General features: G+C 55.3%; 11 protein-coding genes across 11 annotated transcripts; 4 read left to right on the top strand and 7 right to left on the bottom strand.

Annotated features, from left to right (window-relative positions):
• Positions 1-211: 211 nt before the first annotated feature.
• MAA_09325 (uncharacterized protein) lies at positions 212-3,520 on the bottom strand (the record flags this gene model as incomplete). Its single annotated transcript, XM_007827323.2, has 5 exons — positions 212-685; positions 751-954; positions 1,022-1,098; positions 1,172-1,275; positions 1,344-3,520. The coding sequence occupies 5 exons, from the start codon at positions 3,518-3,520 to the stop codon at positions 212-214; spliced, it is 3,036 nt and encodes a 1,011-aa protein (XP_007825514.2).
• A 1,070-nt stretch (positions 3,521-4,590) lies between these two features.
• On the bottom strand, positions 4,591-5,310 carry MAA_09324 (uncharacterized protein; the record flags this gene model as incomplete). The annotated part of the gene is made up of 1 exon (XM_007827322.1): positions 4,591-5,310. The coding sequence occupies one exon, from the start codon at positions 5,308-5,310 to the stop codon at positions 4,591-4,593; it is 720 nt and encodes a 239-aa protein (XP_007825513.1).
• A 435-nt stretch (positions 5,311-5,745) lies between these two features.
• Positions 5,746-8,108, top strand: MAA_09323 (trehalose synthase-like protein; the record flags this gene model as incomplete). The annotated part of the gene is made up of 8 exons (XM_007827321.2): positions 5,746-5,757; positions 5,817-6,181; positions 6,246-6,526; positions 6,611-6,813; positions 6,891-7,153; positions 7,208-7,317; positions 7,374-7,500; positions 7,568-8,108. 8 exons carry the CDS (start codon positions 5,746-5,748, stop codon positions 8,106-8,108), a joined length of 1,902 nt encoding a protein of 633 aa, XP_007825512.2.
• A 1,023-nt stretch (positions 8,109-9,131) lies between these two features.
• MAA_09322 (phosphoenolpyruvate synthase) lies at positions 9,132-11,576 on the bottom strand (the record flags this gene model as incomplete). The annotated part of the gene is made up of 1 exon (XM_007827320.1): positions 9,132-11,576. One exon carries the CDS (start codon positions 11,574-11,576, stop codon positions 9,132-9,134), a length of 2,445 nt encoding a protein of 814 aa, XP_007825511.1.
• A 2,593-nt stretch (positions 11,577-14,169) lies between these two features.
• Positions 14,170-15,227, bottom strand: MAA_09321 (lactate/malate dehydrogenase; the record flags this gene model as incomplete). Its single annotated transcript, XM_007827319.1, has 3 exons — positions 14,170-14,610; positions 14,661-14,890; positions 14,954-15,227. The coding sequence occupies 3 exons, from the start codon at positions 15,225-15,227 to the stop codon at positions 14,170-14,172; spliced, it is 945 nt and encodes a 314-aa protein (XP_007825510.1).
• Positions 15,228-15,971: 744 nt separating this feature from the next.
• Positions 15,972-17,670, bottom strand: MAA_09320 (Cytochrome P450 CYP563A3; the record flags this gene model as incomplete). The annotated part of the gene is made up of 4 exons (XM_007827318.1): positions 15,972-16,972; positions 17,029-17,275; positions 17,327-17,566; positions 17,617-17,670. 4 exons carry the CDS (start codon positions 17,668-17,670, stop codon positions 15,972-15,974), a joined length of 1,542 nt encoding a protein of 513 aa, XP_007825509.1.
• Positions 17,671-18,460: 790 nt separating this feature from the next.
• MAA_09319 (methyltransferase domain-containing protein) lies at positions 18,461-19,249 on the top strand (the record flags this gene model as incomplete). The annotated part of the gene is made up of 1 exon (XM_007827317.1): positions 18,461-19,249. The coding sequence occupies one exon, from the start codon at positions 18,461-18,463 to the stop codon at positions 19,247-19,249; it is 789 nt and encodes a 262-aa protein (XP_007825508.1).
• Positions 19,250-19,611: 362 nt separating this feature from the next.
• MAA_09318 (Major facilitator superfamily domain protein) lies at positions 19,612-21,307 on the top strand (the record flags this gene model as incomplete). The annotated part of the gene is made up of 3 exons (XM_007827316.1): positions 19,612-19,892; positions 19,958-20,414; positions 20,474-21,307. The coding sequence occupies 3 exons, from the start codon at positions 19,612-19,614 to the stop codon at positions 21,305-21,307; spliced, it is 1,572 nt and encodes a 523-aa protein (XP_007825507.1).
• Positions 21,308-21,336: 29 nt separating this feature from the next.
• On the bottom strand, positions 21,337-22,422 carry MAA_09317 (NAD/NADP octopine/nopaline dehydrogenase; the record flags this gene model as incomplete). Its single annotated transcript, XM_007827315.1, has 1 exon — positions 21,337-22,422. The coding sequence occupies one exon, from the start codon at positions 22,420-22,422 to the stop codon at positions 21,337-21,339; it is 1,086 nt and encodes a 361-aa protein (XP_007825506.1).
• Positions 22,423-23,415: 993 nt separating this feature from the next.
• MAA_09316 (Chloramphenicol acetyltransferase-like domain protein) lies at positions 23,416-24,807 on the top strand (the record flags this gene model as incomplete). The annotated part of the gene is made up of 1 exon (XM_007827314.2): positions 23,416-24,807. One exon carries the CDS (start codon positions 23,416-23,418, stop codon positions 24,805-24,807), a length of 1,392 nt encoding a protein of 463 aa, XP_007825505.2.
• A 185-nt stretch (positions 24,808-24,992) lies between these two features.
• Positions 24,993-25,575, bottom strand: MAA_09315 (Ctr copper transporter; the record flags this gene model as incomplete). Its single annotated transcript, XM_007827313.1, has 2 exons — positions 24,993-25,104; positions 25,169-25,575. The coding sequence occupies 2 exons, from the start codon at positions 25,573-25,575 to the stop codon at positions 24,993-24,995; spliced, it is 519 nt and encodes a 172-aa protein (XP_007825504.1).
• Positions 25,576-25,645: the final 70 nt, after the last annotated feature.

Here is a 25,645-nt window from a genome sequence, read left to right as displayed (position 1 = left end):
ACAATTTCCTAGTATAACATGTCTATATGGTTTTTGAATTACGTGTGGCTGTAGCTTATAATTCTCGTCATGCATACACGCCGCTGTTTACAAGTCTATTACATGACTATTCGCTTGCTCAAGATTCAAGCGCTCATGGCATCTGGCGCGACGGTGATGTGAAACGGCTGATACCAGACCGTCACAATAAGGAATAGGCTCCCAACGTTCGTCACACGTTAAACTCGTCAATCACGCTCCGCGGCTCGGTGAACGGCACACCGCCGTCCACCGGGTCCATCTTCAAGCCGAACCCTGCCGGGCCGCCAATGGCCATGGCCGCGTCCGTCTTCCACAGCGGATGGGCAGGCAGGGCAATGACGCTGACGCGCAGGCCGAACCGCAGGTCCTGGGAGCCAATGGCCTCGCCGTCGTGGCCGAGAATGGAAATCAGCTCGGGCACGGTGGCGACGACCTGCTGCGATTCCGGGGAGCCCGCCTCGTCGCAGAGCGCCGCGTACAGGTACTCGTTCTGGAAGGGGATGATCATGTGGCCGTCGGGCTGGGGGGGTTTGGACTCGGCGTCTCGCTCGTCGGCGGCAAAGGGGGCCAGGACAACGGCGCCCATGGTGTAGCCGCCGTCGAGGTGGCGCTGGACGTCGACGATTTTCCCGGTAAAGAGGACTCTGCCGGCGCAGACGTCAAACTAGACGGGGCCGTGTTAGCTGGTGCTCCACATGGTAGACTTCAAATTGTCATGAATCGACGTACGATGGCGTCCGTGTAGCTCGTCTTGGCTCGCCTGGCTTGGTGGACAGCCCGTCCCAGGTACCAGCTTTGGGAGAGCGTGTTGGGCACCGCGACGCTCTTTGCCATGGCGCCCGAGATGGGGTTTGTGCCGCAGGCGCAGCTGAGGCCGAGCTCTACGGCTGCGTTGCGGCAAATCGTCTCGAGGCGCTTTGCGCTGTCGACTCCCTTGCGGATGAGTTAGCGACAGCCTTGTCACTGATGTGTCTGGTCTGGTGTATCAGGAGGTGCTCACCATGGCGACAACAGCGTTCCCGCGGGCGTCTGTGATGACGGCAGGCGTCATTTCGTGCCCGTACACGCTGAATGTGACTTGGGCGGCCGGGTTAGCGTGCCGTGTAAACTTTGAAGGTGGTCATGATTTTTCGAGGGGCGCCAGTCTTACTATGATACATGGTTGGATAGGCTCTCCCCATGCCATCGCAATCCAGGACCGGAACGTCAAAGTAAGTGCCGACAGGAAGGGCCGAGAGGCCGTTTCCACCGCCGCTGGCTTCATGGTTAGTTTTTCACAGACTCACTAGCAATGGTAGGAATTGGGGGCGCCGAGAACGCACATCTCGTCGGCAAGAACGGCATCAAACGTCTCTATGTGCTGGATCCTGTTGACAGCCTTGATGGCATCGACGATTTCGTTGCCTGCAGCAATGCGCTCGTTAATCACGCTCGGGCTGCCATACCACGTGCCGAGGCATACAACAGCATCGTCCCTCAACGACTTGGGAGAGACGATGCGCATCCGGCCCTTGTCATTGCTGCTCAGACACTGCAGACTCTTCAAGTACTCGTAGTACGTTGGGCCGCCGCCGCCGGTGCCCAAGATGGCACACCCCGTGGAAATGAGCTCGAGGTCGATATCCGACGGGTACCATGTGCCGCCTCGCACGTCCGGGCGGTAGGTGGCCAAGTCGACCCCCAGCGAAGGCTTGGTCGTCGGGTGGAGGGCATTCGGAACGCCGACCTTTTCGCCCTCGTCTTGCTCGTCATCGTGGCCATCTGCCTCGTCGCCGCTCCCAGGCGCCTCGAACAAAGCCACGTCGTCAGGAATAGCTAGGGTCCCCACGGCCCGGACCTGGATCCGGATCGTCACCTGCGACATGTACTGGAGCGGCATCTTGTTCACCTCGACAATCTTGACGTCGTCCGGCCGGGCCCCCTTGGCAATGGCCTGGTCAATGGCCCTTTGGCACGCCGCGGCAATCACTGCCTTTTCATCCTTGCCCTCCAGGATCTCCACGGTGTCGACCTCGCCCGAGATTTTGCCAATGGCCGCGCCGACAGCGTTGGCCGCGCCCTGGTGGATGGGCTCGATGCACTTGTCGACGCCGGCGATTTTCTCCGTCACCAGGATGGAGCCGCCGCCGACGAGGAGGACGTGCACCGGCGCCGTCGACACCTTCATCTTGTCGATGACGGTCTCGAGGAGCGCATTGATGCCCCTGCGGCCGCCCTCGCGCAGCTCAGCAGCCACGTCCTTGACCAGCGAGGCATCGCCGAGAGAAGCCCTGCCCTCGGCGACGACAATGTCGGTGGCGGTCAGCGTAGGGCCCCCAAAGACCTTGGCCTGGGACAGCAACTCGTGGCCTACGGACCCGGGGCCGACGGACACGGACTGCGGCGAGTCCGGGTCAAGCGTGACTTTACTGCCGCCGCCCAGGCCAATCGAGACGACTTCGGGGATGGAAAAGGCGGTTCGGACACCGGCGACCTCCACAAAGCCGGGGGCCTGACGCGGAAAGCCAGAGGGCAGAAGCGCGCAGACATCCGTGGTCGTGCCTCCAATATCGACGACGAGAACCTGAGGCTCGACGGCGTCGTTGGCAGGAGCATCGCCAACACCGGGCAGCTTCGACTCGACGCCATTCACCACCGGGCCCTTGCCGGCGCCATGCCGATCCAGGCCGGCGAGGAAGGCCGCTCCGCTCATGCTGTTGGTCGGCCCGCTCGCAAACGTCTTGATGGGAAAGTCAGCAGCGGTCTCGGCATCAATGAGGGTGCCGTCGTTTTGGGAAAGATACAGCGGACAGGCCAGGCCGAGGCGGCCCACGGCGCGCTTGAAGCCGTTCTTGACCCGGTGCCCGGTCCGCAGGATAGCAGCGTTGAGGATGGTGGCGTTTTCCCGCTCCACGAAGCCGGTCGGCCCAATGTCCTGCGAGCAGACGACGCGCAGCGCGGGCGCCTCGTCGCGGAGGATGGCCCTGCACCGCTTCTCATAGACGTTGTCGTGGTCCAGGGGGGAGAAGACGCCGACGACGGCCACGGCCCCGACGCCGGACGCGACAATGTCCCGCGCCGCCGCTCGAACCTGCTCCTCGCGCAGGGGCGCAATGTGGCGGCCGTCCATTTCGAGCCCCCCGTCGAGGTAGTAGGCGCCGCCGTCGAGGACGCCGTGCAGGCCGACGGGGAACCCGGAGAAGGGGGGGATTTGCCGCGTGAAGGGGCCGCAGAGCCTCACGACGGCGACGCGGTCGAGTCTGCGGGCGTCGGCCTCGATCAGCGCATTGATGAAGTGCGTCGTGCCGATGGTGACGCTGAGGACGCGGCGCTGGTCGACGGCGGAGCTCTCGAGGACGGCGGCGATGGCGGCCTCGATGCCGCTCGTGATGTCGGGCGTCGTGGGCGCCTTGTGCGAGGCGAGGACGCCGCGGGAGGGCTGGTTGAGGGCGTGGATGTCGAGGATGGCGGCGTCCGTGTTGGTGCCGCCGACGTCGACGCCGATGCGGTAGAGAGACATGATGATGATGATGATGATGGTGCCGGGGCCCAGACGATGCCGAGTGCAAGGCCAGGCGAGGAGCAGGTTTGCGACGGAGCCATGACGCCCATATATAGAAGATGATGGCACCGTCTATTGCGATGCAGGGTTCGACGCATTGTGCCACGGGCCAAGCTAGCGCTCCACGGAATCATGAGCGCATATGTGTATGTATGTACGTGGGCCGCCGGGATCCAACGCATGGTTCACGACGCCGGTGCGTGGAAGCAGCGGCAAACTAGAGACGGGCCGACACGTCTTGACGAAGGAGGCTTGGGGTTTGAGACATCGTGGCCTTGGGGCTTGGAGGGTTTCGGCCAACTTTGTCGGGCGGTTGACACCACGCCGGCTTGGGGACAACCCCATGTCTCAGATGCGTCCACGAGGGCGAGATGGAGGCCCGGCGAGCCGGTAAGGCAGGGGTGCCGGGTTGCATGCCTTGTTCCCTTCAAATTGCGTCAGAAAAAGTACGCCGACGCTCGGCATCAACCAGGATCAACTCCGTCGGGCCTCGGTGGAGACGTGGATGGGCCAATTTATCGTTGTAAGCCACGTTCCCCGATGTCATGTCTTGATGCCAATTTGCAATGTTGATATTTGCCGACTGCATCGCGAGTAATTCGCAACGTCGAATATCAAAATACGACCTTCTCCACAGATACCCCGACGGCCATCTCCGTCTTGCTCACTCCATGGATCAAGCTTGGCTGTAAACGTGACACGTTGGGTCGCAGTACATGGACGAGATTGCATGTACACCGCGACTTACATGACTACCAGTACTATTGACTCAACTGTCTTCAATGTTGTTTGGCACATGATTTTGGGCCAACACACTGGCAACACCTGGTTCCACCATCATGTCAGCGGTACACATGGCATTGACCGGACATTGAAAGAGGAAAGGTGATGCTTGTTACAGTAGATATGAAAGCCAAACCTTTGATCCTCGCCGGGTTTCTGTGCTCATTGTCGCCAGGTTTGCGCTCCGTCCTGGTCCACCCTTGATCATCAGACAGAGCCGTGCGGCGAATTTTCCCTCCTAGACATCATGTTTCACGGGCAGCTGGCCTGAGCAAGTCCTCGAGCTCCCTCTTTTGCGCCGCGTCCGCCCAAACTGCAGTCTTGACTGACACCGAATAAGTCTGGCCGTCCGCACACACGGCATGAACGACAACCTCCTCCCCGTAGGGCCAATGGCCCCAAAACTCGGCGTCACTCCGATCACTGTACTTGATATAGTTTGCCCTGTCAAGCAACCTATGCGCTGCGCTCCATGCATCCGCGCGGCGCATGTACGTCCCCCTGATCTGCGTGGCCGCAACTACCGGTTGGCCATTCGTAAAACTCACGGCCGTTTGCAACATGTAGTGCAGGTTCTTGGCACCAGGTGCTGAGATGAACAGCCCGTCAGAGGTAGTCGCCAAGGACTCTGTGTTGGGCACCGCCTGTATGGACATGTTCAGGCCTTGCCCGGCGGGCAGTGGAACGGAAATAACGGCCGTGTCGCCCGTGGTCTCATTCCCAACATGGTGTCCTCTGTTAAAGTGTACTTGGGAAGCAGGAAAAAAATCAGGAATAAATGTCAGCGCCTGTAATGCGCGGAGCGCAGACGACTTTGCGGCGTCGGGCGTGGCGTAGGTTCCCAGAATGTACGTTCTGCGAGTCGGGTTGATGGCGTCTAGATGATTGTTTGTCACGGAAACAACGGCATGAAACAACGTGTCTGGCACGAGCATGCGTTTGCCAGCAGAGTCGACGGAAGGCATTTTGCTTTCATGGCAAGGCATCGCGACATTTCCTTCTTGGTGGCCTTTCGCCGAGGCGGTGGTTTGCAAAGAGTCCCCGGGGGGGCAGAGCTATATAAGTGAGCTGGACCAGACTTGTGAAGGCGCGCAGGTGGCATGATTTCCAATACTAGTACGGCATGGCGAGGTGCATTCGTCTTGGCCGTTGATGTGGCGCAAACTTAATTTGTGTGCTTCAATCTTGATTCACGTGCCCATGACGGCCGTTGACGAGTTGTGACGTTGGACAGCATGGCGGCCAACTCCTCCCTGCGCCATGTACAAATGTCGGCATTTAGTCGCCAAGGAAGCCGTTGAGATACAGGGCACGACTGCTTCGCTGCGACCGCGAGCGCGTCACAACACCCTTGGGTCTGCAATGTGCATACCGGAGGCTTCCAAGTCCACGGACACGACATGACTTTTACGGTAACGTCTATTTCAACACCACACAAGACCTCCACGTACTCTTGCTGACATGATTTGAGACACGCTTCGTGGGCATCTCTGCAACGCTCGACAACGAGCAGAGCACGACACTTGCCCTTGCTTTCCGTGATGCCGTCCAACTTGTCGACTTCCACGTCACAGACCTCAAGTTGACGAGCGCAACCTCCATTACAGAGTACATTATCAAACGTCTCGAGTCGTACATGCACTTCTTCGATGCCAAAATTATCGCCGCCGGCCTCCCTAGCGCCATGGGCGACTTTTGCTCCGCCTTGTGCTCACGGCTATGGCTTCAACTCGACATCATTCCCTTTGCCATTTCCGAGGAAAATTGGACGAAGACGCCATGGCGCGACAAGAATGTTGACGAACAAGCGGATTCAATGGCCCGTAGGTGTATCATGTATGCACCGTGGATTCTCTCCTTGAAAACAGCTTCAACGTGGCCAAGCTAAAGTGTAACCAAGGTGCTTCAACCCATCCTTGACGCCCGCACTCCAAATCGGTTGGCATAGCTGCGTGGAAGTCGATGCGGGAGGCATCATTCGACTCTGCAGTCTGCAGGACTACCAAACGACCTGCTCGAGGGAGTCGTGGGATGTGCTCATGTTCTACGTAAACAAGCTGCGAGCTGCCGGGACAAAGATGGCCTTTTTTAGCGCCACGCCGCAAGGAGGTGGTGTTGCGCTTATGCGACATGCGCTGGTGCGTCTTTCACGACTGCTTTCCGTGGACGTGAAGTGGTATGGTAAGCGGCTCTATTCTGTTCCAATTGCCTTGATCTCGTCTCGCACATTGGCCGGCAAATACGCCAGACTAATACCCCCGCCAGTCCCAAAGCCTCGACGGGCTGTTTTTCGCATTACCAAGAATATCCATAATATCCTGCAGGGCGTTGCTCGTCAAGACCAGCATGTCTCGGACGCAGAAAAGGCCGCCATCATTGACTGGATTACCGACAATGCGAAGCGTTACTGGCTTTCCAATGGTGGGCCGTTGTGTAGGCCTGAACAAGGCGGTGCTGATATCATCGTTGTACGTTTTCTCAATTTCTTGATGCTCTGACTTTGCCTTGTGTTGTTGTTGCCCAAATATTGACGCTGCGAGTGTAGATTGACGATCCGCAAATGATTGGCTTGATACCGTTGATCAAGCACGTCTCGCCAACACGACCGATACTCTTCCGCTCCCATATCCAAATCCGGAGTGATCTTATTGACAGCAATCAGCCTACGCAAGTGGGTGTTTGGGACTTTGTCTGGGATTTTGTCAAGAAAGCAGATGTTTTCCTCAGCCATCCCATTCCCGCATTCGTTCCTCGTGCCGTACCACGAGACAGAGTGGCCTACCTCCCCGCCACCACGGATTGGCAAGTGTTGAGTTTTGCTGATGAAACAGTAGGTGACATATCTGACTGATTTGGTAACAGGTTGGATGGCTTGAACAAGACCTTGAACGCCTGGGACACTCAATACTACAAACAGGTCTTCAACACAGAGTGTCACTTGCATAACATGCCAGAGCTCGAATGGCCTGCTCGTAAGTCTGCAAACCAAATAAATATAGCATGTGGCGTTAGATTGAACCTCTCTTAGGCCAATACATTATCCAAATCTCGCGATTTGACCCCTCTAAAGGAATACTCACGGTGATCGACTCGTATGCCGAGTTTCGGCGCCGACTCGATCAGACAGGTTCCAGGAGTCCCCCCCAGCTGGTAATGTAGGTAAACTGTTAGTCAGTGTGTGCACTAGAGGAATGCAAAGTTGCTGAGCTGCATATTCCACAGATGCGGCAACCCTTCGATCGACGACCCAGATGGCGTGGCGGCTTTCGACGAAACCACGGCGCATATCCACACGAAATGCCGCCATTTGAAAAAGGACATCATCGTTGTCCGTCTCGAAGCCAATGACCAGCTGCTCAACATGCTCCTCCGGAATGCCCACGTGGTCCTGCAACTGTCCACCGCGGAGGGATTCGAGATCAAGGTGTCGGAAGCGTTGCACGCCGGGCGCCCAATCATTGCAACAGCTGTCGGCGGTATCCCCCTACAAATTAACCATGGGCTGAACGGCTATCTCGTCGACGCGGGGGATTGGCAGGCCGTGGCGAGTCATTTGATGGAACTATTTACCGATGTCGGACTCTACAATGCATTGTCGGTCGCGGCTGCGGCGAAAACCGGACTGGGTGACCAGGTGAGCACCGTGGGGAATGCGATTGCGTGGTATTTTCTGGCGTGGAAGTTTGTTGTAGGTGGTGGAATGGAGGGTGGCGGAAGATGGGTGAGTGACATGGCGAGGGAAGAAGTAGAGAAACAGCTTTGACCACGGAGGTTGTGTATCTTGTCATGGTCTATATTTGTAACAAGGGCTCGATAGAGGGCTTGGAGTCAATGACTCAGTTGATCTGATATCAGGCTTTGGTATCAACGGTCCTTGGTTTCCCTCAAGGCCTCGTTGACCAAAGACGTCTTTAATACAAGAAGTCGGTGAGGGACTTTGCCCTAGGTCTCGTGACTGTAGCCCTTTTGTAATCTTTGACGTTGGGCCATTTCCGTGTGACAATGTCGATAATAGCATAGCGGGTTAAGACTATGTTTTGCCGCTGGCACTAGTACTGGTCCTGGTTGTTCATTTGCAAGTATTGCTTTTTGGTGGACTTTTTTATTCGAGAAGCCGCCCTCAAGCACTGTAGAGTGAATATTGCTGGGAATTACCATGATTATGTCGTCGGCGTTGCATGGAGCTTGCGACGGCGAGAGTGGGCAAAAAGCATGTATATAGGGGTAATATCTATCCCCATATAAATCTATTAGAAGTTGAGTTGACCAAGAATTCGTACGTCCCAAGTCGTTTGGGACAAGGTTAAATATATTCTGGCTAATATTTATTTCCTAGATGATTTAAAGATGCCCTATTCTGGATTCATAACTCTGCGCTTCTTCAACTCGTAGAGGAATTCTGCTTCTACTTCCTAGGAAGCATCCCAGTCGTCACTCTTTATGCAACGCCGTGCCACCTACGCTAGCAATAGGTCGATCAATGCGCAATATGTAGCAGCATGTCTTGAATCTTGAACGCTTGGACTCACAAGAAGAGGTTATAATGTGCGCCTGCACTATGAGGCACACCCTAGGTAACTAAACCAAGTATCTAGTTATGGCGCTATATTGCACGAAATTATACTGCAGTAATATATTAAGTGATTAAAAACATTTTCAAAAAACCCAGATGATCATGTAAGAAATTTAGCAACACCGTGTTTTAGCCGCACTTATAGAACACATTAATATATACTTGAATATATTATCAAGTGCCCCTCGTCTCGTGTAATACATCAGGCCGGGCTTAAAGCGTACGAGACAAAGCCCGCTCGCTATCAACCACCTGCCTCTTGACCGCCAAAAAGCTATCCGGGCTAACAGAGATGGAACTGATGCCCGAGTCAACCAGAAACCTAGCCAGCTCCGGATGATCGCTCGGCGCCTGTCCGCAAATGCCAATCTTGCACCCCTTTTCCCGCGCCACGGCAATGACACGGCCGAGCATCCACTTGACGGCCTCGTCCTCCTCGTCAAACAAGTCCGCCAGCTCGCCCGAGTCGCGGTCCACCCCCAGCGTCAGCTGCGTCAGGTCGTTGGAGCCAATCGAGAAGCCGTCAAAGTGGTCGGCAAACTTGGCCGCGAGAATCACGTTGGACGGAATCTCGCACATGACGTAGACGAGCAGCCCCTTTTCGCCGCGGACGAGGCCGTTTTCCGCCATGACCCCCAGGACCATCCTAGCCTCGCGGACCGTCCGGCAAAAGGGAATCATGACAACGGCGTTGGTGAAGCCCATGTGCTCCCGGAGCCGCCTGATGGCGCGGCACTCGAGCCCGAAGCCCTCCCTGTAGCGAGGCGAGTAGTACCGCGAGGCGCCGCGGAAGCCGAGCATGGGGTTCTCCTCGTCGGGCTCGAACTCGGCGCCGCCGACGAGCCCGGCGTACTCGTTGGTCTTGAAGTCGCTCATGCGGACAATGGCCGGCCGGGGGTACACGGCCGCGCAGAGCGTCGCCAGGCCCTGCGACAGCTTGTCGACAAAGTAGTCTGGCTTCTGGGCGTATCCCGCGGTGAGGGCGGCGATTTTGCTCCGTGCTGCTTCGTCCTTGAGCCGGTCAAAGTGGACGAGCGCCATGGGGTGAACCTGGATGGCGTTGCTGACGACAAACTCCATGCGCGCGAGGCCGATGCCGTCGCTTGGGAGGCGCCACCAGCGATACGCCGCGGCGGGATTGGCCAGGTTGAGCATGATCTTGGTCCTGGTCGCCGGCAGGCCCGACACGTCCAGGGTCTCGGTGGCGATGTCGGCCGCGCCGTCGTACACGAAGCCCGCCGTGCCCTCGGCACAAGAAACCGTCACGTCCTGGCCGCTGTGCAGCACGTACGTGGCGTTTCCCGTGCCGACCACGGCCGGGAGGCCCAGCTCGCGGCTGACAATGGCGGCGTGCGAGGTGCGTCCGCCGTGGTCCGTGATGATGGCCGCCGCGCGCTTCATCACGGGCACCCAGTCCGGGTCTGTCGTGCCGGTGACCAGGATGGAGTCGTCCACAAACTTGTCCAAGTCCCTGGCGCTTTCGACGAGGCAGAGCCTTCCCGAGACGGCGGCGTCGCCGACCGAGAGGCCCGTGGCGAGGACGCGCCCCTTGCTGCGCACCTTGTATACCTTGAAGACGGCGGCGTCGCGGCCAGAGTGCACCGTCTCCGGCCGGGCCTGGACAACAAACAGCTCGCCCGTCACGCCGTCCTTGGCCCACTCCATGTCCATGGGCGTGCGGTAGTGCTGCTCAATCGTGTACGCCCAGCGGGCGAGCTGCAGGATCTCCTGGTCGCCGAGGACGAAGGCGGCCTGCTCGGCCTTGGAGGTGCTGACGTTGCGCGTCGGAGCCCCCTTGTCCTTGGTGTCGCCGTACACCATCTTGACGGCCTTGTCGCCGCGCTTCTTGTCGACGATCGGCACCAGGCTCCGGTCGACCAGGAACGGCTTGAATACCTGGTACTCGTCCGGGTTGACGGTGCCCTGGACGACGTTCTCGCCCAGCCCCCACGCCGCGTTGATGAGCACCACCTTGTCGAAGCCGCTTTCCGTGTCGATGGAAAACATGACGCCGGAGCCGCCCACGTCGGACCGCACCATTTGCTGCACGCCGATCGAGAGCGCGACGCTCATGTGGTCGAAACCCCTGGTCTGGCGGTAGCTGATGGCGCGGTCGGTGAAGAGCGAGGCGTAGCACCGGCGGCAGGCGTCCAGGAGGGCATCGCCCCCCGAGATGTTCAGATACGTCTCTTGCTGGCCGGCAAAGCTCGCCTCGGGCAAGTCTTCTGCCGTGGCGCTGGAGCGCACCGCGACGCCCAGGTTCTCGCGGTTGGTCTCGCCGCAGAGCTCGCGATACGCGGCCTTGATGGCGGCGGCCGCGCTGCTGGGCCAGGTGCCGCCGAGGAAGAGGCTGCGAATCTTGTGGCCGGCCTCCCCGAGGGTCAGCTTGCCGTATTGCCATTCGGCTATCAGCGTGGCGGCCTGTTGCTGGATGTCGTTTTTGCCCACGTACTGCCAGTACATGCGGGACGTTGTTGCGAATCCGGGCGGCACCTTGATTCCCCTGTTCGTCAGGGCGGTAATCATCTCGCCGATCGAGGAATTCTTGCCGCCGACCAGAGGACCATCTTGCCGTCGTACTTGGTCGAATCTGAGGATGAGCGGTTGCTCGGGGTTCTCATTGTGTGTCTTCTGGCGCATTTCGTGTCCCTGCTTCATCTTGAGTATGCAGGCAAGATTTTCGGTATTGGCGCATCAAAAAGAGCTGGTACGACGGCTCTTCACTCGCGCAGCATGTTCTACGAGAGCTGGATGGTGGCAGAATGAAGCAAGACACAAACCAGAGCAGGGCATCATCGTCGCCAGAATATAGCAGGGCGGCCGTCATACGCGTGCAAGATGTAGGCCACATACGTCACCAGACGATTAGGTTTAGCATGACATGATGAGCTATTGGGGCCGCATATATGGGCTCCGTGTCAGCCCACTGGATGATACTGGCACACCTCGGAAGACTGGGCGGTTGATTGTAAAGATGCAAATTGTACGATTCTTGGTGTTCTTGACAGACTCTCGGTCACGATGCCTAACCGTGATGACCTTGCCGTTCCAAGGGCCCGATGGTAGTTTTGCAAAAATACATCTCGCGCTTTTGAATGTAGCAAAGGACTCTCACTAGATGCTGCAAAGTAAATCAGAGTCATGGCTTGTGGCTAGGTCTCACAGAAGCCGTTGGATCACCAGATGGACGTGGCTAAACCAAAAATCATATGAGAGGAGACGCCTCGGCCGTCTAAATCGGCCTGGCGGACGCGGGGTAATGGGGGACATGGAAGCTTGCTCCGGAAATGAAAAGCCACCAGACTGGACACTTGCTCGGCTTCTCTGCGATCTGGAACTCGAATTGGTGGTCTGATAAACGAGACCCCAGCGTATGAGATTACGAGATCGCTACCCCGGTGTGTGATTGGACTGGCACAAGGGGAGGGGTTCAAGGTTATTCTATTAAACTGGGATTTATATATTTATTTCCAGCTACATATCAGAGTAAGAATAAGTAGATTCATGACTAGATGTTTATTCCATCTAGTTTATATTTACTATATCCCGTACTCTGGTAGAAATTTCGCCGTTAAACGTAGTAGTAATATAGCCAAGATTCTGAAAACTGGGGCTGGGAAATAAAAAGGGAATAACTCGTCGCCGGAAACGATGGACTTGAAGTTTACACGAGGGCTTATTTCATACGCTACGATTACGTCACAACTGGACAACAATCGGACAAGAAGATCCCCTGGGAACTAGGCAATGAGAGATGATTTGATTTCATGAATAGGTAAAGGAGTGGAATCGCACAAAAGAAAAGCGGTTTGGAAGCACCGACTTAAATTACGGAAAGGAGGCGTGACATTCTCGCACCCCTCGCTGCATCGCAGGGCCTCGTCGAGCTGAAGGAGATGGGCACGATGCCAGGTTAGGAACAGGACGTTGCCATGGCGTCAATATCCTCTCCATCCCTTGATCAGCTCCTCCAGGACGGGAGCGGTCCGTACCGCTCTCATATAGATACTGGATTAGCTAGATGGATTGGCGTATGTAAAGTTCTAATATGTCGTAATTGCAATCTCTGTTTGGGCTTGCTTGAATTATTTGGACGGCGCCTTGTCCTTGGTTTTGCGTCCCAGATATATATTAGTTGTCCAAGTCTAAAAGCACGGTTTCCCGTGCACCTAATCCTGCCCGGAATAGTTACATCTCAATTGGGAATTTGTACGGGAAACAGCTTGGGCACACAGACGGAACAGTGGACGGCTGAAAGATTTCTCGTAATTGCGATAGGAGGGCAGGAGACTTGTCACCTTTGCTCGGGTCTGACATACACACGCCATGTCGGACATAATCCCCTACTATAGGCTCCGTGAAACCCATTTTATTCTACGTGCGCTGGGGCTATATTAAATTCTCATGTGTTGGACGAGCATTATCAAGCTTAAACTATCGACTACGCACACTATCGTCTTCTTGCCACCGCACCGGACTCTGCCGGGCACGGAACTTTGGTGTCAGACCTGATGACTGCTGTGTAATAGTATTAGTTACATTATAGAATCAGATCATAATAGGTATTCTCGAAACCTCCATGTTGTGTAAAACTTGGTCAGAGTCCTTCGCTTAAGAGACATAATGCTGTGCTGTCACCCTCTGGCCCCCCGTGGAGATGTACAAATCCCACTACACTACAGCTTATAGGAACCGCCGTTGCCTTGTTAATTTCACAGTGAATGCCATCTGATGCAACACGGTCGACAACATTTCTCCATCCGCTCCAACTGTCAAAATTTACCATGATAAAAACAAGGACTAGCAGGCTGGTGTCAGGCTGACGGCAGCTTCTGCGGCCACAAACGCTTCAAATTATACAGTGGCCATACCTTACTTTATGGCTGGGTTTGCGCTGAGCCCTGACTGAACTTCACATGCTGTCATGGAGGATAATGGGGTCAATCTGCAGAAATTGAACTCCAGTAGTGATACTCTAACAAGTCGCTCATATAAATCTCAAATTCATCTTGTCTGGGTTCGCAACCAAGTCACAGCAGGCAGAACCAAGTTGAAGTCTACCTGAAGACAAAACCTTCACGTGAAAAGTAGTATAAGTCCTACGACTGCCCTATATTACGTATATTATATATGGTGAAGTTCCATAACAGTTGGACTACAAGCTACCACCAGCCGCAGAACGAGTACATTTTGATCCCAGATTCCCAAGTAACGAACCCAAAAGATTCCAACCGCCGTCCACACGTCCCGCCTATCCATCAGCAAGCACATGAGTCACCGTGGCCTTGAGCGTCTTGGCCGTCTCATCTATATCAGCCCTCTCCTTATTATTCAGCGGCACATCAATAGCCCTAATGATGCCCTTTCTCCCCAAAACAACAGGCCAGCTGAAGCAGCAGCCATACCCCGGCCGGAAGCAGCTGACGGGACGAACATTACGCTTGTCCAGCAGTATCGACGCGCAGATACTACAGACAATGGAGCTGATGCCAAACGGATTGGCGCCCTTGGCCCGGATTATGCTCCGCGACCGGTCCTTGCACTCCTGCGCCACCCTCTCATGGTCAACCTGGTTCCCATGCTGCAGCGACTTGTCCAAGGGCACGCCGCCGATTGTCGCCGTCGACCACGCCACGACCTGGGGGTCCCCATGCACCCCCAGCACATAGACGTCGAGCGAATTCGCCGCGACCTGGCTCACGTTAGCATCAAACTCTTATATACTCGTCGAGGTGCGCGTACCCCAATCTCGTCGGCAATCATGCCCCGGATGCGCACGGAGTCGAGAAAGGTGCCGGCGCCGAGGACCTGCGACTGAGGCAGCTTGGACAGCTCGAGGACAAGAGTCGTCGCCAGGTCGACTGGGTTGGAGACGACGACGACAATGGCGTCTTGCCGGATGGGCTTCATGGCGTCGACTACGTTTCGGATGATGGACACATTGCGGTATACGCGCTCGAGGTTCGGCTGGCCTGGGGGGGGGGGCGCGGGTCAACACCAGGGAACGTGGAGGTTTGGCAAGAAAGATTTCATACCCAGCACAGACTTTGATCCGGCGGTGATGACGACAATGTCGCACTGGCCTGCCTCGTGGTGGGTGGCTGCCCGCACGCGCGTCACGCTGTTGGAGCTGTAGGCCACGTCGGAGAGGTCGCGGACCTGGCCGTCTCGCAGGGTGGTGTTGATGTCGACGAGGAGAAGCTCGCGGGCTATGGAGGAGATGATGAGCGCAAAGGCGGCTGCGCCGCCGACTTCTCCGACGCCTATGACTGCGATGCGGGAAAATGGTTTACCGCCGACGGTGGACATGTTGGGTCAAGTGCGTTGTGGTCATTGAGTCTGAGGGGGTTTCAGCGGGCAGTTGTAGAGGATAAATAGCTTCTAGGTCGACTGTGAAAAGGGTGGCACAACAATTTAATGCTAATTGATATCCAGCATCTGAGGCAGTGGAATGATGGGGATGAGGCAGACGCCACGATGCAACCACCGCATTCAAAGTGGCGTTGGTGCCGCAACATGACATGTTCAATGAGCTGGTACCTACTGAGCTGTCATCCTGTAGGTGTCTGCTGTCTATGAAATAGGTTGTGAGATATCCTGGAATGGTTGCGACGTGGCGGGTAGTTGGATGGCCAGGCGTCAGGGGCAATGTTCAACAGTTGATTTTTATAGGCAGGCTACTGAGTGTCAAGGGAACAGCTACCACTTGGCTAGCAGCATGTTTTGCTACAGCGTCCGTTATACAGGTCCCAGGCAAGATAGGTCCAAAGGGAGGTACCTTTTGAACTATCATGTGCAGTGTTAGAGACCGGAGGTAGGGCTTACTTCCAAAACCTCACATGAACAGGCATTTCCATGAACATGTTCAGAGCCATTTGTCTGCGGCCAATCACGTTGGCCAAATATGTCTGGTTCATGTTTGCAGTAATCATGGCTGTCGCTGCTTCCAACAACTATATCGCCAACTAGGTCCCGGCTGATATCCATACATCAGCCGACACGTACGTCAACAAGTGCATATTGCTTCTGTTCTTTCTTCTCACAAACAACAGTTTATCGGTTTACTCGCCTAAGTCTGATCCATAGCGGTGGCTTCGTCATGGAATGAAACACCTTCATGGGCATCATTCGGCCGCCTAGACCCCACTGCCGATTTGCAGCCTCATGATCACTCCTGTCCAGCTCAACATCAAAGTTGCACAGTATTTTGGAGGCAATGAGCCTCATTTCGAGAGTTGCCAGGTTCTTTCCAATGCAGACCCTAGGTCCTGTTCCGAATGGCAGGGAAGCATTCAGGTGGTCATGTAGGAACTCGGCGTCCTCACCTAGCCATCGCGTGGGCCTGAAAGCATCGGGTTCCCTAAAGTTGATGGGTGAGTGTGTTGATACCCATGGAGGCACCGCCACCGTCGTTCCTCCAGGAACAAAATACCCGGATATAATGGCGCCTCCTGGAGGGACTACACGCTGTTGGCTTGCAGGCGATGGCGGGAAGAGACGCAGAGCTTCATTCAACGTCGCCTCGAGGTACGTCAACTCTCCAAGCTTGGCACATTTAATATCGGCCTTGTCTGTAAAAGCGTCTCTGATCTCCGTTGTAAGTCGCTTGTATACCTCGGGATGAGTACAAATGAAGTATGTCCACCCGGCCAGAGCTGTAGCCGTCGTGTCAGTTCCAGCACTAATAAACAAGGCCATATTCAATTGGATTTCAGTTTTGGATAACAGATTTCTGGACTCGCTCTTCAGAATGTGGTACATGAAGTCTGCATGCTCTCTGTTGGGGTCTTTGAGGCGACTGAGTGTCTTGTCGCGTGAATTACGCAAATGAATCCATCTCCATGATGCAGCCGTCGTAGGGACGAGAAGCCAAGTCATGAGATGCTCAAGGTACGTGCCAACGCCGGATATGCGGCGTATGGCTTGTGCCCACGTAGCCGCAACAAAAACGTTGATGACAGAGGTTGACCACTCGGTAGCGGAAGCTTGGTCCAAGCACCCAAAAGGTTCTGCGAAGCACAAGTCGCCCATCATGTCAAAGGCAAGGTATGTGTCTGCGTTCGGTTGTCAGCGCAAAGGGCACAGATGACGGTGAGCTTCGGATGCGTACACCAGTCGGAGACGTTCAATGCTTGGTTTTCAGATGCCCGCTTCTCCAGCACGGCTATGAATTTGTCGACGTGAAGTTGAAGTATGTCCTCTAGTTTGGCCAATGCGCTGTTTGTGAAGAGGTATCCCAAAGCCTTGCGCTGGCGGACATGGTCCTTGTTCAGCGCCAGGCTTACACCAGTTTCTCCGTTGACGCTGCCAACAGCTCCGAGAAATATGGGACTCTTCTCCATCAGAAGGCCGCCTTTCTTTTATGACTTGGGGTCAGCAAGGGACGTGGTTGGGTTTGAAGCACGTACGCGAAACCCATAGATCTCTTCTCGAGCATCTGTGCCTATGAAACTCAGCTCATTGGGCGACACTCGCACCACCGGGCCATATTTGTCATGCAGAGACCTATAGTAGTGGTGCTGTTCTCCCTTGACAAGAGCCAGTGCGGCTGGCAGTTCTGACAAACTGTTGACCAAAGGGCCAGGCACTGAACGAAGCGGGTGGAAAATTCGGTGACGAAGAATCCGGATAACGAGACCAACAACGAGCTGTAGATGATGAGCAAAACGTCATGGCGTTGAATGAATGAATGACTCACGAGGACAGAAAATGTAGAGACAGCCGAGGTCACGGAGATGATTTGAATCAGCATGATGTTTTTCGATACTGTTCTCAATGCGTTTTAGATGGATGCTGCCCTGGAAAAAAGCGCCTTAAAAAGTTGGGAATATATGTATGTAAGGCGTAGAAGGAGGCATCCTATAGCCAAATCCATCGATACGTCACTGGTATATTGATGGGCAAGGTCTTGTCCAAGTCGGCAAGCGCGTCTAGGGAACCAGACTTGACCCTTTGCTCACTCAGCCGAGTACATATGTAAGTATAAGAGCCGACTTGGCCAGGCAATCTGGACGATGCCTGTCCGACATGGTTGCTCTCCAATTCCTGCACACGCCCTTGTGCCGCAACTTCCGGCACATCAATGGGTCCGCGGCAACATCTGTACAGTTCAGCCGCATGCATGAAGAAAACCAGCTCAAAACAGCTCCGTGGGTTGTGGTTGCATCCCGATTCGGGAATAACCCCAGCCCCCCCGCAAGTGAAGGCAATTTGTGTACCGAATCAATTATGGACTAAAGTAAGCACACTTTGATAGTGTATAGTCTTTGTTGGGTCTTGACGGTGGGGTGGTGTCTGGCTGGTACATGTAGTTACATACACCAGACCCATGCCAGGTTCAAAGCGGTGGCGTATTGAGTGTGATTTTGCCTTGAGAGCATGATTGGAGCCCAGCAACCAGAACTCGTCGCAAGTTTGCAACTCTGTTGCTGTCCCCGTCATCTTTACAACTACGACGCAAGCACTTACTCACATCGTCCCCGAGAGCGTGTTCCAGAACAGCAGAAAGACCATTTTCTCGCATCCTAGCCCTGAGAAGTAAAATGGGGGATACAGAGGAGCTGGCGACGGAATACACCCGGGTAAACAACACCCAGTACCGTGCAGGGCTGTTTCTCCTCGAAAGGCTCGATATCGGTCCAGGCTTGAGAGTTCTCGATGTCGGGTGCGGACCTGGAAACATCGCCGCCCACATGGCAGAAGTCGTTGGAGAAAAAGGCAGCGTCGTGGGCGTTGATCCCAGCAAGGAACGCATCAGGATTGCCCAGACGATTCGGAAGCCAAACCTGTCTTTTTGCGAGGGCAAAGCCGAAGACCTCTCGCAGTTTCCCACGGGCCACTTTGATCTCATCTACGTCAACTCGACCCTGCATTGGGTACAGGACCAGTCCGCGGCATTCAGGGAGTTTGCACGCCTGCTCAAGTCGGGAGGGAAACTGGGCATTTCAGGAGGCTCAGGCGATACCCCCAGCGCACAGGAGAGGATCAAGGACCATGTGCTTTCCAGAGAGCCATACCGCAACTATCCAGAGAAGGGCGCACCCAAGTTTCTCAAGCGGCGCGAGATGGAGCGTCTCCTGGACGATAATGGGTTCCAGGAGAGGAGCATCGTGGTCAACAAAATCACAAAGTCGGCCAAGGATGCCGACGCCATGATTGACTGGCTGGATGCAAGCTCATCCGGACAGACGTACGGCAGCATCCCTCTGGAACTCCGGCCAAGGGCAAGGGAGGAAATGAAGACGGAATGGAACAAACTTGTTGTGGAGGATGGTATTCATATGGACATAGATCTCCTGGTGACTGTGGCTGTGAAGGCAGACGCCCGTTGAGTGCGCTGTTCTGCCTTTGAAAGTATCGATGGAATAAAATTGAGCTCTGTGTGCCTGTCTCTTGTCCGTATCTCCAGTCTGCACATGACAACTGGTCTGGCACTTGTCTGGCACTTGTCTGTCTTCTAGCTACGGCTGGTCGCCGGGTGTACCAGACTACCAGTAACATATGTAGACACCGTTGACATCCGGTAGTAGCGTCAGTCTGGTACTCTGTATGGGGCATTGAAAACCTGGTGCCTGCATCTACTCGAGTCGGGACAATGCACAAGGCAGAGAGCATGGGTAGCCAGGGCGGGGAGAGTTTATATGTGAGCCGCCTGTTGACTTTGGAGACGGTGTCAAGTACACGACCAGACAACATGGCATCCTCACGCACTCTCGCCAGGCCTTGGTCTTCGGAAGGCATGGAGCAGGCGGCCGAGGGAACCAGAACCATCTCCGAATCAAGAGGTCCTGCATGCCCTGTACATGTCTCAACGACTTCATCCTTGCGCAACGCCAACCAACGACTCGGACCATGCGCCTCGCTCACGGTTTGGTGGGACGAGCCCGAAGACCAAGACGCCGAGAATCCCATCAACTGGCCGGCGACCAAAAAATGGGCCAACATTCTGACGATTTCTGCCACGAGTTTCCTGGTGTACGTGTGACAACCGCCAACATTCAACCGTCGGATGGCTTCAGGCATTTGCTCACCCTCAGCAGACCGCTCGTGTCGTCGGTAGTCGCGCCGGCGGCGGAACTCATATCGGCCCATTTCCACACCAGCTCAACGACGTTTCCGACCTTTGTCCTGTCGATATTCGTGCTAGGCTTCGCCTTTGGACCGCTTCTTCTTGCGCCGCTCAGCGAGCTGTATGGCCGCGTCATTGTCTACCACGCAACGAATGTGCTGTTCGTTGTATTCACCGTCTTGTGCGCCCTCTCACAAAATGAAGCGACGCTCCTCAGCTTTCGGTTTCTATCTGGCTTCGCAGGCGTGGCCACCATATCGATAGGTCCCGCAAGCATCGCAGACATGATGCCTCGGGAGAAGAGGGGAAAGGCCGTGTCGCTCTGGGCCGTTGGCACTGTTGTTGGTCCCATGATCGGTCCCGTCATCGGTGGTTATGTGGCAGAGGTGCTTGGCTGGAGATGGATCTTCTGGATCATCTCCATTACAGTAAGCCGGCGCCAACTCCTAATTTCGTCCAAGAGCTCGTGGCGTTGACAATGGGCCAGGCCGGACTTGTCACAATCATTGCTCTGGCCGTCCTGAGGGAAACGTATCCTCCGGTGCTGCTAGAGAGGAAGGCAAGTCGGCTTAGGAAAGATACGGGAAACCCCAACTACCGATCCAAGCTCGCTCCTGATCTGAGTCTTCAAGCGCTCGTCATACGAAGCATCTTGCGACCTTGCAAAATGCTCATACTGTGTCCCATTGTCACAGCCTGTTGCGTCTACGTTTGTATTCTATACAGCATCATGTACATATTTTTCTCGACCTTGTCCATCATATTCAAAGAGGCCTACGGCTTCTCAACCTTTGCCTCTGGGCTAGTCTTTATTGCCTGTGGCCTCGGGACCTTGTCGGGACTCGTCTACCTTGGATACTTCAGCGACAAGACGATAAAGAAACGCGCCGGCACCGGAAGACGGATTACGCCCGAGGACCGCCTTCCCTTCCTGGTCACAATCCCCGGCGGCCTGAGCTTCTCACTAGGGATATTTTTGTATGGATGGGGAGTGGAAAAGCATCTTCACTGGATGATTCCTCAAGTTGGGACAGCCATGACAGGGTTCGGCTACATTCTAATATTCACGGCCATCCAAACGTATCTGCTCGATGCCTTCGAGCATCACGCTGCCAGCGTCAATGGCGCTAATGCGGCACTCAGGGGCCTCGCTGGGGCCTTGATTCCTCTCAGCGGCCTGAATATGTACAAGGCATTGGGATGGGGTTGGGGAAACTCGTTGCTGGCTTTCGTCGCACTTGCACTCACGCCACTTCTCTGGGTCTTTGCCGTGTACGGCGCGAGGATTCGGGCAGCGAGGCTCTTCAGATACAAGTTTTAATGATGGAAACTCGGAGACCATTCGTTAAACTACAACTGACTGACAAACATGTGGTCTCGTTGAACCGTAAATCTCCCAATCAGCTCACTCCGCGACACGTCGTCCAGATGAAGCCTTTGTAGACTTCTCCCAGACAGGAAATAATCTACACCAGTAGCCATCCGGGCGAGGACGATGATGGCCGTGATGGGAGATGAATCTATTCCAAGCTTCTCGGCCAGACTGTGCCAGCAGACAAGCAAGTCGGGAACATCCTCTGAGATGTTTCGGTTTTGAAGATCCGACGGAGCCTTCAATCTGTTGTGGGGGCCCGAATTCCTTGCCAGATCGACTAGATCGGTAAAGTTGTGGCCGTAGCACTCATTGGAAATCGTCAAGGCACTCTTGAGGCTATGGCCGAATGCTCTGCCTATCTCCATCCGCACTTGATCGACCGCAACCATGGCCTTGGCCACGGAGCCGGTCAGGCCATCTCGATAGAGGAGGAAGTCGCCATTGGTGCTTTCGATGCGGCCCGCATTCATCAACATCATGAGTGGATGGAACACGCCGTTGACATTCAACAGGCAGACTTCAATGACACTGCTGCACCAGCAGAGTTTGACCAGCACAACCTGTTGTATCGCGTCGCGTACTGCGCGGCTTGGAAGGCCACCGAGTGCCGCAATGAAGATGAGGTCCTTCTTACCCATCACCACGACTACATTTTTCTCCATTCGGCACGAATACGGGGACAGGTTGGTCTCGAGGACGCATCCAATCTCCATGTCAGCGATGAGCGAGAACAGGTTGCCTGGTATGGCAATGATGGTGTGTTGCTGCAGAGCAAATCCTCTCAGTTGCTGCAGCACCGTCTCGTGTCCGGTAGACGGGACGGTGAGGACAATGATTGTCGAGAATTCAATGACCTCGGCCATGGCAAAGGTGATACGGACAGGCGTGGAACTTGTAACCCTTCCACGAACCGTCAGTTGACCCTTGTCGATGACCTCGCTGGCATATCGAAGGTGGTCCGGGTGGGAATAGACCAGCACATCCATGCCGCGGTTTTGGACATCAGCCGCAAGGGCGAAACCAGACGGGCCGGCGCCGATGATGGACACTTTTCGTTGCATCTCGGCGGCGTGGGCATGTGTGTCGTCAAAGTAACCCTGATGTGTGAGCCAGTTGTCTGTGCAGTGTGCGTCATGGAGGCTAAATATAAGATGATGCCGTTGAACAGGTCACCACCACCTTGGATCAAAAGTAAAATAGGCACTGAAAATGACTTTGCATCAGCATCCTATCGCCACTTGAAACTATCATTGATGCTATGCTGCTTTTGTTGTAGACTGTCGAAATTGCATCATTTCCTGCGGAATCTAGGCTTTCGCCGCTGCGCAGTTTTTGGCTGCAATCTGCCATTCAGACTATATCGTGGGAACGTGCGCAAGCTTCCACGAAGTCATGGCGGATAGTTTGATGCCGTTTTCCCTCCGTCAGCGGTGGTAGATTCACCCCCCCTGGCCCCCATGGCAAAATCTAATCTACACTCGCGGTCGAGGGACAGCGAGAGAATGAGCAAGTTTGCGCGCATACATGAACACAAAGTCGCGAGGGGTCAGCTGTCTGTCTTATGTACATATGTATCTGGTATTATGCAGGTGTACCTCACATTTCGGCCCGCCTTGCCGTAGCTGGCCACTTGCTAGGTGCGGCATGCATCTTGGCTGACGACGTCTCTTTGCTGAATGCTGCCCTACGATGGTCAGACTCGTGTCCATGCTCGAGGAACAACTGGGGTATGGTATCAATTGATCTTTGCCATCCCGTCAACTTCCCCACTCCATCGTAAACGATTGACCAGACCCTTGGACCCTTTCGCACCCGCTCCTTCAACACTTGCGGCACTAGCACATCCCATTGATATTGACTCAACATTTGAAGTGCGTTTTCCGCCATGCATGACAAACTGAATCAATTTTTTGAGGTGTTGTCGCCCCCCCCCCCCCCCCCCCTTTTGGGCACAGGAGAAGGGTTGATCAGTTGCTTTTGTAGCCAAGACGCTTCATGGCAGCGACTCCAAGTCGTGATTCTGCGTGACCACTGGCCTACGACCACCAGACCAAATGGCGCACTCTCCCGGAGCCATGGATGTTTGCTTGGACATTTTTGGACAGCAGCCGAGACTCAACATCCACACGCAAATTTGTCTCTGCTTTGCAATGCCCAGCCATGTTGCGCAGTCCGCCATCGTGAGCACACTGACTTCGGGCCTTGAGCGGCTATCGGCCAGCTTTCCATGGGTCGCAGGCCAGGTCGTCGTCGAGGGCTCAAGCGCTGGAAACACTGGCGTCTTCAAAATCAAGGAGCTGCGAGATATTCCATACTTGGCAGTAAAGGACCTCAGGACCGACGTCTCAGCTCCGACCATGGCGGGACTAAGGCAAGCCAACTTCCCGATGGGAATGCTGAATGAATCCGTCATGGCGCCTCGCCACACCTTTCCCACAGCCGACGACGACATGAGCAGAAATGACCCTGGTTCGCCCGTCTTCCTTGTACAGGCAAACTTCATCGTCGGCGGTCTGGTGCTCACGTTCCTCGGCCAGCATCAGGCCATGGACATGACGGGGCAAGGACAGATGATGCGGCTCCTCTCCAAGGCCTGCCATGGCGAGTCCTTCACAAGCGACGAGAAATTCTCGGGCAATCTCCAACGCCAAACCGTCGTTCCTCTTCTCGACAACTACCACGGCGGTCCCGAGCTTGCCCGTCACCTGGCCACCCCCGCGACAGCTCCAAATCGCAATGGTCTCGACGACGGTGGGGAGCCTGCTCGAATTGTCTGGGAAAGCTTTAGCCTTGATCCCACGTCGTTGGCATCTATCAAGTCGATTGCTGTCAAGACTCTCCCGAGCGGTTCCAGCTACGTATCCACTGATGACGCCCTGAGCGCCTTCATCTGGCAGAGCATCATGCGCGCCCGCCTCCCTCGCTTGCCGCCCGACACGGAGACGACCTTTGCGCGGGCTGTTGACGTGCGCTCCTACGTCGACGTGCCCGCGACGTACGCGGGCATCGTGCAAAACATGACGTATACGACGTACACGCTGCAAGAGCTCGTCGCATTGCCGCTGGGCGCCATAGCATCCAGGCTGCGAGCCGCCTTGGAACCCGACACCACCATCCTGCCCTTTCACACGCGTGCCTTGGCCACCTACTTGCACGGCCAAGCCGACAAATCACACGTCTCGCCCGTCTCGTCTTTGCGTGTTTCGGTCGACGTGATTGTGAGTTCGTGGGCCAAGACTGACAGCTACGCCCTCGACTTCAACTTGGGACTTGGCAACCCCGAGGCGGTCCGCCGGCCGTGGTTCACGCCGCTGCAGAGTTTTGTGTATTTCATGCCGCGAAAGGGCGACGGCGAGATGGCTCTGGCAGTGTGTCTTGCAGAAGAGGACATGGAGAGGCTGAAGGCAGATGAGCAGTTTACGACGTATGCCATGCACGGCGGATAAATCTAGTTGAGAGCAAGACCACGTCGAAAGAACAGCCGAGTATTTCCCTGCTACTACTGTGTGACGCCTGACCAAACTTGTGATTCATTCACATTCGGAAGAGCGAATTGATGGAGCCTAGATGGGCATGTCCCTCGAGAAAAAGAATGTATATTACTCAACATTGAAGGCAGTTGAAGAGCGCTTCAATGCCGCTCCACGCTGTCTGATAAATGACTAGAGAGCACACTGCCCAAGAAGACGCCGCCAATGACGGACAGGAAGTAACCAACATTGAACGTCATGACCGCCAACATGCTATTTCAAGGTCAGCAGCAGCTTCGTTTGAGAGCCACCTCACGGAGATGGGTTTCAGACTGACAGTAGATAGCTCACTCCCGCAATCACGGCGTCAAGCGTGCCCGTAATGACGGCTTCGCCAGCTCTCCAACGTCGGGGGGGCGTCCCTTTGATTTCCATCGTGTCGGGCTGGAGCAGACTTCCGCTTCGCCTCTGCTTGACCGCGGCCACCACTCTGTACAAGTTGCATCGCAATCCCAACAAGAAGCGAAACACCACGGCGAAGGCGATGAGAAATATGCATGCACCGGCGTACTGGCCGGCCGTACTGGGTGTAAAGGCCGAGGACCAAAGAGGCGTGCTTGTGGAGGCGAAGAAGACCATGGTCATGGACTCCATGGTCATGGTCATGTTGGATGATGACATGGGCATGGCACCGGCTGTTGAAGAAGGCATTGCCATGGACATTGACGACGATGCTGCGTCCATGTTGGCGATTGTTGCGTGTGCGTAAGGAGCTCCGCGCGCGAAGAGGAAGAGACGTGACGGGACCAAGGAG

The sequence above is a fragment of the Metarhizium robertsii genome (genome assembly GCF_000187425.2).
Source record: "Metarhizium robertsii ARSEF 23 chromosome Unknown MAA_Scf_3, whole genome shotgun sequence".
NCBI lineage: Eukaryota > Fungi > Ascomycota > Sordariomycetes > Hypocreales > Clavicipitaceae > Metarhizium > Metarhizium robertsii.
The sequence above is the reverse complement of the archived record's forward strand: the minus strand, read 5'-3'. Positions and strand labels throughout refer to the sequence as shown.